This window comes from Chiloscyllium plagiosum, unplaced genomic scaffold (assembly GCF_037043375.1).
Source record: "Chiloscyllium plagiosum isolate Xiang-an unplaced genomic scaffold, Cpla_swu_hap1 HiC_scaffold_39, whole genome shotgun sequence".
In the NCBI taxonomy this organism is placed as follows: domain Eukaryota; kingdom Metazoa; phylum Chordata; class Chondrichthyes; order Orectolobiformes; family Hemiscylliidae; genus Chiloscyllium; species Chiloscyllium plagiosum.
This window is the reverse complement of record NW_028270177.1, coordinates 561,175-572,863: the sequence shown is the minus strand read 5'-3', so window position 1 is coordinate 572,863 and position 11,689 is coordinate 561,175. Positions and strand designations below refer to the sequence as shown.

Genomic DNA, 11,689 nt, shown 5'->3' with positions numbered 1-11,689 from the left:
GTTCTAATCACTTATTCTAAGCATGATGGGATTTGTAACCATTTCTACACAAATGTAACCAAGAATGCAAGTTGTTAAGCTAAAGAAAGTTAACGCCTTGAAACAACAGTCTGGGGGTGATATGGGAATGGGGATGAAACATTGTTAGGCTCGCAGTGATAACAAATCCCAGAAATGACAAAAAATGTGAAAGGAACATCTACAGGGCTGATCATTGACAAGGCTGATGTAACGTAAGTGCAGAAAATCAATGACGTGAACTGTAAAAAAAAGTAATGAAATGGGAGCATTAAGACTATAAAATGTCATGCTGACACATTAGAGAAAGATCTGGACTGACTTTTACCAATTGTGTCTCTGAGAAAATGCTGATAAAATAAAGTCTGTACTTAGTGAACCCAGGATTCAAAGTATTTCTTAACCTCAACAATCATAATGTGGTATCTGAAACAAAAACAGATCTTATTGTATATCGGAGCAGTATCTCAGAACCAACTCTACTCTAATTTATATGTTCACATGTTGCACTCTCCAGTGAATTAACCTAACTGGAAATATCTGACGGGACAATTCAGGTTCAGAGGCAAGACACTTGCATTTGAGTAGCATCCTAATGTCTACAACAGAAGCTGTCATGTGGTCCTGGGTTTGGGGCATGAACAGAAACGACGCGCTTTATCAAGAGTCTTCAATCACAACCCCATCTTGATCTCTGGATTAATCACCTCAGTGTACAGAAAGATGCAAGGGATTAAGAAAATGCAGAAGTTTCAAAACCTGCAGCATTTAAATATTCCACGGGTCAATCCGCTGCTGTTACCCAGTGATCTGTGCTTGTGGATAATGGCCACAGTTCTGTCAGCAAATGTAGTTCAGAAGAAGTTAACCACATTTATCATGAAGCAATCTGACAGGAAATTCAGATTTTTCAAAACCTGAATTTCACTTACACAGAAATGCAAATGTGGTCAGCACACAGTGCCTGGTAAAGCGATAAGGTGGAAGGAGGCAGCTGCTCCCGTGGAGAATGATTGACAATGGCGCCACATAAACAAGGTCAAGTGTCAAAGATGTCACTGCTCAAGAAATTAGACCTTAGAAAAGTGGAGAATGTAGAAAAATAGTTTAGTAGTTTTGATTATTGAGTTGAAGCTATGTTGTGTTTGAATTAATAAAGTTAGGTAGGATAACGGTACATCCTGAGTATGTGCACATTCTCAAGAAATAGCTTTATAATAAACACTGAAGGCTCATTAATACAACTATAAAAAAATAATCTCAATAGCTTGTACAAATCACTAACTTTTATATTTTTAGATTCTCCTCATAAAACAATCCGAGTGTATAAAGTACAATTTCCATGGGAGAGGACAGGCATTTAGCGAAATAAATATTATCAGAGAAAATCTTTCCCAAAAATACATCATTTAAAGTGTTGATTATAAAACACTGTTTAACAGTAAACACTGACAAAGTCAACATTTCAGAAAAAGGAACATATTGTGGATGAAATAAAAAACAAAATGCTGGAGAAACTCAGCAGGTCTAGCTGCACCTGTGGAGAGAGACAGAGTTTATGTCACAGGTCAATTACCTTTACTCAGAACTGCCTCACTCTTTATTTCCCACAGGTGATGCCAGAACTCCCACGCATTTCCAGTATTTTCTGTCTTTATTTCAGATATAGTCAGTTTACTGCAGAGGTTTTATGTTCACATTCCAGACAAACTGTACTATTGCACGTTAACTGTAACAAACTCAGTAACATGATGGTCCTGCATGCTACTCAGCTAATAGTTACACTAGGTACTGACATTTCAACCTGCCTTCTTTAAGCAGAACCAAATCCCAGAGTCTTTGGCACAATGGTACTGGGGAGAGAATGTGCTGAAATATATTAAAATATTTTATCTCCCACCAAATTTTTAACATTGGTTGTACAGAGCTACAGCAATAAGAGTTCTAATTCCCTGCATTGGGAATGAGATGGGGCCAGCAGTAAATGTGGAGAGGTTAAAATTATAACTCCATTAGAGGCACTTTCATAATCATTAATGAGTTTGTGGCTGAAGCAATAATATAACAAATCTTAATCCTGAACCTTGAACCTTGAACACTTTGGAAACTCAATGAATGACCCAGCAGAGGAGGAGGCCATTTGCTCCATCATACCTGTGCTGAAATTATTCAACTTCCTTTTTCTTGAGGGCAGCGATGAGGGCATTGCTGGCCAGGCAGCATTTATTGTCCATCCCTAATTGCCTAGAGGGCAGTTAAGAGTCAACCACATTGCTGGTGGAGTCACGTGTAGGCCAGATTAAGTAAGGATGGCAGTTTCCTTAGTGAACGAGATGGGTTTTTCCAACAATCGACACTGGATTCATGGTCATTGCTAGATTCTTAATTCCAGAATATTTATTGAAATCAAATTCCACCATTTGCCATGGCAGGATTTGAACCCAGGTCTCCAGAACATTACCTAGATCTCTGGATTAATAGTCCAGCGATAATATGGATTCTAAATTCCCAGAATCTGCAATACTGTAGACTGTAAATCATAACTACATTAAAGTAAGTAACAAAACTGAAATATCTCAGTGGTATAGCTAAAATAAAGTTGCTTTGTTGTATATGGAAAATGCAAATGATGTAGCACTTGATGTGTAACAATCCAGTAATACTGTCCATTTAGATTAGATTAGATTACTTACACTGAGGAAACAGGCCCTTCGGCCCAACAAGTCCACACTGCCCCGCCGAAGCGCAACCCACCCATACCCCTACATTTACCCCTTACCTAACACTACGAGCAATTTAGCATGGCCAATTCACCTGACCCTGCACATCTTTGGACTGTGGGAGGAAACTGGAGCACCCGGAGGAAACCCACGCAGACACGGGGAGAATGTGCAAACTCCACACAGTCAGTCGCCTGAGGCGGACATTGAACCCGGGTCTCTGGCGCTGTGAGGCAGCAGTGCTAACCACTGTGCCACCGTGCCGCCCTAACAAAGGAGGGAGCGCGCAAGCAGTCCTGCACTACTGTAGAACAGAAATTATCAGAAATTGGAGAAGAACCTGACCAGACTCAATAGCAATTAAGCAGCAAAGATTCTTCAAAAGGAGCTTCTGGGAGTGAGGTCCTAATGGTGATACAAATATAATATGTGACTAAGTGACATACCGGGTTTTGCGATGCTCAATATCACAGTTGTTTATCCTTGAGAATGGTCACCATGTTAAAATTTTTAAAAACTACTTTTTACATTTATATAAAATTATCAATTGTAGATTTTCTGAGCAATCTTTTGTGTGAAGTTATTCTCTTCCTCAGACCTGAGTCCAGCTACTAAGCTTCCAAGGACCTGCACTTAGTGCAGACATTGTTTCCAGCCTCCTTGAAAACTTGCACTTGTACAGTGCATTGGTGCATTCCGAAAGTATACAGCAAGATCTGCTGGACTTGACATTGCACATCTTCCCATCTGGAGAAACTCTCTGGAACTGAAAAGATATAAATATCCATCAGATTCTGTCAGGAAGATACATGGCAATGTTTTCAGAATCTCTTAAGACATTGGTTTAGGAGTGAAGGATGACATTCTCACACAGAGGGGAGATCAACCTCTTGAATCCAGCACAACACCAAATCTCCAAAAGCAGCAGCTCAACACAGACCCACTATTTCAGGAGAAGGGCAACCAATTCACAGACAGTGTCACCATTCTGACCCCTAAAACCAACTCAACAATCCCATCAGCTTCATCCTGTCTCCCCCTCTTTCTCTACTCCTCCCCATAATCCTTGTGTAATTCTCTCTCCATTACACTTGCCTCTGTTTCCCTCTCTCTTTCTCTCCCCATCTCTCTCTGCCACACTTCTGTCTCTTTCTTTCCCTCTCTCTATCACATGAACCTCTGTCTTGCTCTCTCCCTTTCACTATCTCTCATTCTCTCCCCCTTGTTTTCTGACACACTCTCCCACTATTTCATTCTCTGCCACAGTTCATGCTTCTTCTTAGTGACAGAAATTCAGCAGATTAAGACTTTGGACCAATCAATGACCTACATCTGATTGACAAGTGAGTGATTTGTTCACAGTCCAGTCAAACACTGCAATTTCTTTGAAATCAACCAGTAACTATGTTTTTCCAGAGCCTTTTGCCCAATCCCTAGCGCTGGGACATTCTGTGGTTTATCTCCGTGGTCTGGGTCGACGGCCTCATTGAAACAAAGACAGGTCTTCCCATCCTGTTAGCAAACTAAGGTGCAGTAAATGCTTGAGATCATGGGCAACAGTGTGTGCCTTAGGGTTTACTCCAGACTGAGTTAAAGAGTTAACCACAGTCTATTCTATCGGTACCAAATAGTTAATCAGAGAGTGTGTCAGGATCAAACATGTAAATTGCTTACTCAGCTTTAAGTGCACAATTGCTGCTGTTTTGCCAACTGTTAGTGACCAGACATTCAGGCGTTGAATGGAATGAACGTCATCAATCTTTAACAGAGCATCACGGAGACGATGAACATCAAGGTGTCGTGGAGTTCCTGGGAGAGGAAGAAACCGATGGAAAGTCACTTTTAGAGCAAAATACTCCCTGCTAAATGGTTCCATCAAATAATTCAGCCCAGCACAAGTTCTCAACACACATATTAAGCATTAAGCCTGCATCTTCCTGGATGTGCTAGATTTAAGTCAGACATTTACCCTGGGATCACGGATGGGGATTGTACATTGATTTAGGATAAAAGGAAAACTTCACAGAGTGAGAACAAATATTAGACACTAGGTTAAACAGTTCTGATGAGATAATGCAGACTGGTTGTTTAATCTCATTCATTTTGAAAAGCATCTCAACATAATATTTTAAATACTGTGGAAAATAGTGCTTTCCATAGGAACAGAGATTACAGACAAGCAGGCCAATCAGTCCATTCCTGATGAAGGGCTTTTGCCCGAAATGTCGATTTTCCTGCTCCTCGGATGCTGCCTGGCCTGCTGTGCTTTTCCAGCACCACTCGAATCCAGACTCTGGTTTCCAGCATCTGCAGTCCTCACTTTTGCTGTTCAGTCCATAGCACCACTAGAAGTGCTAGATCTTTGACAGGAAGTATCTGATTCTAGCCATTCATCTGCATTCTTCCTGTTTATTCTGTTTATCCCATTTTTTATAAAAAATCACCTCTGTACGTGTGTGAGTGAGTGTGAGTGTATATGTGAATGTGTGTGTGAGAGAGTGTTTGTATGTCTCTGCATGTGTGTGTGTGAGTGAGTGCGACTGTGTGTGTCTGTCTGTCTGCGTATGGGGCTGTGAGTGAGTGTGAATGTGTGTGTCTGCATCTGTGTGAGTAAGTCTATATGTGTGAGAGTGAGAGAAATCTACCACCTACTCTTCACTCTTTTACTTTGCGGAAACTTAAATCAAAACAATGAGTGGATATCATTACAGTATTTCAGTGATTAATTTGGGGGTAAGTGCAGAACAAAAGGGAAAATTGGGAGAGGTGTCTCACAGACTAGTCAGGAATACTCACAGAACAATACCTTACAGACAATGTGCCAGACCCCATCATCATCATCCCTGGATATGTCCTGTCACATTGGCAGGGCAGACCCAGCAGAGGGGGCGATATAGTGGGATATAGTCAGGAGGGAGTTGCTCTGGGGATCCTCAACATTGACTTTGGAGTCCATGAAACTTCATGGCTTAAAATTAACCTCCTGCTGATTAACACGTACTGCACCCCTTTCTCCCTTTCAGAGCATGACTCTGAACTCCTCCATGTTGACCATTTGGAGGAAGCAATGAGGGTGGCAAAGGGCATAGGATGTACCCTGGGTGGGGACTTCAATGTGCCCCATCTGTGTGTTCTTCTATTAAAGGGAGTAGTTTTGAAATTCTGGCAAGGTAATATTAGAAAGAATAATATTCAGTAACTCATCTGCACAGTCCTCAGCGCGGAGAGAAAACTGGAATTGTTCTCCTGATGTTGCAATCCAGTGGGTAGCTGTATGATGGGACACAGCCACATCTTGATCTCTGATGCTAAAAGCAGACATTTCTTTTTCCAACATGGGGAAATGATAAAGCCACATCCATCAAATGCCTCAAACACCACATTACACTGACCCTCCCTGTAACTGGGCAACTGGAATCTGGAGGGAATATCACACTGAAACTCATACCTTCCAGGAAGATTAAACCAGTGTCACGTAGGATTCGAAAAGTTGTGCACAGCACCAGGAAGGAGAAGATGTAAGTGCAGATTGGATCAGCGATCTTGTACAAAGGCTGCAAGAGTGGAACGGGAGAATGAGAGCATTCACAGTCATCAGGGACTTTCTCACAGAGACAGAGTTCGTGAAGTGATCCACACCTACCCCAACATTCCCCACCTCCTGACAGTTCCCCACAATATCACCCTAACCCCATCAATGAAAGCCAATTTTAGTCACTTCATGAAGAGAAGCCCCAAAGGCAGATGAAGACTAATTTCTCCCATTGGTGATAGATTGAGAACCAAGAGAGTACAGATTGAAGAGGTAGGTTCCTTGCTCCTTATGATTTTAAATGCTTCACCTGGATTTACACTCAGCCTTCTCTTCACCAGGGAGAACTGTCCTAATTTCTCCAATTTATCATCAGAAGTGAAGCACCTCACCTGTGAAACCATTCTCTTAAATCCCATCTGCACTCAATTCAATGCCTTCACATTTCCCTAAAGTGCAGCACCTGGAACTGGGCACAATATTCCAGCTGAGGCTGAGCGTCTTCATTATCAACATAATTTCCTTGCATTAGTATTCTATGGTCCTACTCACACAACTTAGATTCTGTATGTTTTACAGGTATATAATCCATTATCCAAAATTCCAAAATCCGAAAAGCTCTGAAATCTGAAATGCTTTGCATGGGAGTCTAGGGCGTCATTTTGGTGTACGAGCAGGTGACCCTACTCCACATCCACTCGAACCATGTCACTCAGATGTGACATGGCGGCGTGGCCCAGTACTGGCAGGCATCAATTGTGTGTCAGCGCTCGTACTATTCACACGTGCGTCTGCTATTAGGTAATTTTTAAAAGTTTCACTGTGAAAATGTCATTTATTCTGAAACACGAAAAGTTCCAAATTCCTAAAAACAACTGGCCCAAGGATTTTGGATAAAGAATTGTGTACGTGTATAAACCTGTCCTGCCACCTTCATCAATTTACATACATCTGCACCCAGCTCTCTGCTCCTGTACTCATCAATAAGATTAAATTTACATAGTTTGTACATAAGCCAAAAGAAATTTCTTCACACAGAATGTGGGAGGCTATTGAAGTCATGCCAAGACTCAAGATTAGATTAAGGAAGGGGATAATGAAAAATAATTAGTGATATGTGAACAAGGCAGATAAATATGATGGAGATAGTTCACTCATTTGGACAGTACAGGGTAACATGAACAATATGGACTGAATGGCCTGGTCCCAGACTATAACCTCTATGTGTTTACTCAGAATATCAAGGTTGAGCTCCCCTGGGTATAGTAAGTCTGTTAGACAGAACATAGAACAGTACAGGCTCTTCGGCTCTCAATGTTGTGCCGGCCTTTTATCTTATGCTAAGATCAAACTAACGTACACACCCTTCCATGTGCTTAAAAAGAGTCATTTAAATGTTCCTAAAGTATTTGACTCTACTACCACTGCTGGCAGTGCATTCCACGTACACACTACTCTCTGTACTTACCTCTGACATCTCCCTTAAACCTTCTTCCAATCACCTTAAAATTATGGCCCTCGTGATTTCTGCCTGGGAAAAAGTCTCTGGCTATCTACTCTATCTATGCCGCTCAACATCTTGTACACCTGTATCAAGTCACCTCTCATCCTTCTTCACTCTAATTAGAAAAGTCCTAGCTCCCTCAATCTTTCTTCTTAAGACATGCCCTCCATTCCAGGCAGCATCCTGGTCAATCTCCTCTAGAACGTTAAAACTTGCACATCTTTCCTCTAATGAGGCGACCAGAATTGAGCACAATATTCCAAGTATGGCCTAACCAGGGCTCTACAGAATTGCAGCATAACCTTGCGATTCTTAAACTCAATCCCCCTGCAAATGAAAGCAAACACACCATACACCTTCTTAACAACTCTATCAACTTGGGTGGGAACTTTGAGGGATCTATGGATTTGGACCCCTCAAAGGAACAGATCTATGGATCTGTTCCTGCACACTGCCAAGAATCCTGCCTTTAATCCTGTATTCTACATTCAAATTTTATCTTTCAAAGTAAATCACTTCACACTTTTCCAAGTTGAACTCCATCTGCCACTTATCAGCACAGTTCTGCATCCCGTTAACGTCATGTTGCAACCTACAACAGCTCTTCACACTATGCACAACTCCATCAACCTTCATGTCATCAGCAAACTTACTAACCCACCCTTCCACTTGCTCATCCAAGTCATTTATAAAAATCACAAAGTGCAGAGGTCCCAGAACCGATGCCTCTGGAACACTAGGGGTCAACAAGCTCCAGGCTGAATACTTTCCATCTACCACTACCCTCTGTCTTCTATGGGCCAGCCAATTCTGAATCCAGACAACTAAATTTCCCTATATCCCATGCCTCCTTATTTTCTGAATGAGCCTACCAAGTAGAACCTTATCAAACACCTTATTAAATTCCATTCCTGAAGAAGGGCTTATGCCCGAAACATCGATTCTCCTGTTCCCTGGATGCTGCCTGACCTGCTGCGCTTTTCCAGCAATACATTTTCAGCTAAAATCCATGCACACCACATCCACTGCACTACCTTCATCAATGTGTTTTGTCACATCCTCAAATAATTCAATAAGGCTTGTGAGGCATGACCTGCCCCTCACAAATCCTGTCTCTCAAAAACTTCTACAATACAGAGTAAAATCCTCCATTACCATGTTCCGACCCAAACTTAAGAAGAGTGTATTTCCAGTCCCAAAGGAGATAATATTTGTCTCATTTCAGTGATATTAATTCAAGGAGAATGTTATTTGTGAGTATCTCCAAATTTTTGCAAGGTTTGTGAAGGTTTGTAGTTCAGGTTGAGGTTTAGGGTGTAGGTTTGCTCGCTGAGCTGTAGGTTTGATATCCAGACGTTTCATTACCTGGCTAGATAACATCATCAGTGGCGACCTCCAAGTGAAGCGAAGCTGTTGTCTCCTGCTTTCTATTTATATCTTTCTCCTGGATGGGGTTCCTGGGGTTTGTGGTGATGTCATTTCCTGTTTGTTTTCTGAGGGGTTGATAGATTGTATCTAGATCTATGTGCTTGTTTATGGCGTTGTGGTTGGAGTGCCAGGCCTCTAGGAATTCTCTGGCATGTCTTTGCTTAGCCTGTCCCAGGATAGATGTGTTGTCCCAGTCGAAATGGTGGGTTTTTTTTTCCTCCGTGTGTAGGGCTATGAGAGAGAGGGGGTCGTGTTTTTTTTGTGGCTAGCTGGTGTTCGTGTATCCTGGTGGCTAACTTTCTTCCTGTTTGCCCTACATAGTGTTTGTGACAGTCCTTGCATGGAACTTTGTAGACGACATTGGTTTTGTCCATGGGTGTACAACCCAGGAACACCATCCAGGACAAACATATAACCTACACCCTAGTAACTCCAAATGCCAGACACATATACCTGACAGACCAATACAGCTGGCAGACCCATATAGTTGGCAGAATTGTTGCACGCCCACAGCAGATGCTGTGGATTAAATACAACAAGTGAGCCATAAATGTGGGGATTAGGAGCAGCAGGAGGTTATTTGCCCCTCGAGCCTACTCCACTGTGCGACAGAACCGCTGGCAGGCTGGATACTGAAAAGATGTGACCCCCTGTGGAACAGACCAGATCTCAGGCATAGAGATTAAGGTGGGGATGAAGAGAATTTTTGTTTCCTGAGAGAGTCATAAGTCTTTGGAAGTCTCTTCATCAGTGAGTGCTGTGGGTGACAGCATTGAATAATTTTAAGGCAGAGTTAGATAGATGCTTGACTAATGAGGAATTCAAAGGTTACCTGGAGGAGGTTGGAATGTGATGTGAGGCTATAATTAAAGGAGACACATTTCAAACTGGTTTCATTAAAGAGATTTGGGAGGGTCAGAGTTAGGAAAACATTTAGAAATGCATATTTTTCTTTCAGTTCAGCCTCTGAAAGCAATACTTACTTTAAAGCGGATGATGTAAGCAGCCACCAGGACACCAACACTCTGCACCAGGTCCCCAAGGGCATGGATGAAAGCAGCTCTGACAGCAAGGCTGTCCATGTTGTGACTGTGCTCTGTGTTGTTCCTCTGATCTCCTCTAGCAACATGTTCTGACTGGCAGTGAGAATGGGAATGCATGTGACTGGACTGGTTCAGCAAAACTCCCATTCTGTTCAAAAAATACAAAGAATAGAAACAGTAAAGTACTTGTAGCTGCAGAGAACAATCAGGTAGAGTCAACAACTGTGTTTGTACTGGGCTCCAGCTTTCTTACTCTGTACTTTTGTACTGTGAACAAAAGTAAGACACCACTCAGAAGCCGAAATCTTAAACAACGTGCAGTTCTTGGAAGCAGGTGATGTTTGCACTCATATCTCAGGTAGTTTTGGGACAATAAACTACAGTCTCTGATGTCAGAGGAATTTTAAAATTCAACTCAACAACAAGACTTCATTTTAATCTCAATATGCCACTGGTGTAACAGCCTGGAGTATGTGTTTGAACTCATAACCTTCTTACCCAGACTCACTTTTATTTCCAAATATCATTTAATAAAATGCTCCAAACAAATTCAGGTTTTTTCATTGCAGGAACAGTGGGCAGTGATCCTGTACCTGGTTTATTAGTAAGCATTTCCCATTCTACAGGACATGGGAAACAGCAAAATTGATTGCTGGCCTGGACACAGGAAATCACCCGGGCTCCTCTCAAGTAATCGCACAGTCTATGTCGAACTCCTGGTACTGCGAAATATTGGGTTTCAACTATTCAGTAGGACATCCTTGTGATCCACCACTTAGGACAATATGACAGAGATTCCCTAACATGGGCCTTTTTGGGTCCAAGCCTGGATTTGTTTGGCAAGTAATGGTAGAGTGTCCATGAGGTTCAAAGTTGCAATGACTTCACCCATTTCTGGGGGTGAAGGTACAGAGCTCAGGGCATCCACATTGGCTCGGTGCCTCCCTAGACATGTTCCAAGGTATATTCGTAGGCAGCTAATAGCAATATCCCCCAGCACTGAATCAGAGTTTATACAATGAGAGAAATCACCTGTCTTCCTTGAACAGCAGAGGTTTGTGATCAGTGACTATGGTGAAATGTTGACTGTAGACATACTGACGGAATTTATTCACTGTGAGTACCATGGCCAAACCTTCCTCCTCATCTGGGCAGACTTTTTTCTGCCCCTGTGATAATTCCAATATGTGACAGTACCGCCGTTATCCCACTGGGGGAGGTGTTGTTCATTAAAATGAGTGGTCTCAGCAAACATAATGTTGACAAACATATTTGTTGACAGTGATTGTTGTTTAATGTTTGCAAAGGCCTTTTCTTGTGGCATTTACCACAAATATTTCAGATTTTATTTTAGCAGACATGGAGAAGTGGCAGCAGGGTCACCAGATTAGGTATGAATTTCTCATAGTGATTTATGAGACCCAGAAAAGGCTTCATGTTTCTT

General features: G+C 42.0%; 1 protein-coding gene across 1 annotated transcript in view; it reads right to left on the bottom strand.

Annotated features, from left to right (window-relative positions):
- Positions 1-1,284: 1,284 nt before the first annotated feature.
- slc30a4 (solute carrier family 30 member 4) overlaps positions 1,285-11,689 on the bottom strand; it is a 30,020-nt gene continuing 19,615 nt past the window's right edge. Inside the window, exons 4-7 of the mRNA XM_043674562.2 lie at positions 10,186-10,393; positions 6,187-6,292; positions 4,413-4,547; positions 1,285-3,504 (exon numbers count right to left, since the gene is read on the bottom strand). Coding sequence (XP_043530497.1) covers positions 3,350-3,504; positions 4,413-4,547; positions 6,187-6,292; positions 10,186-10,393 — 604 coding nt within the window. The 3' untranslated portion in view covers positions 1,285-3,349. The remainder of the gene's footprint in view (positions 3,505-4,412; positions 4,548-6,186; positions 6,293-10,185; positions 10,394-11,689) is intronic.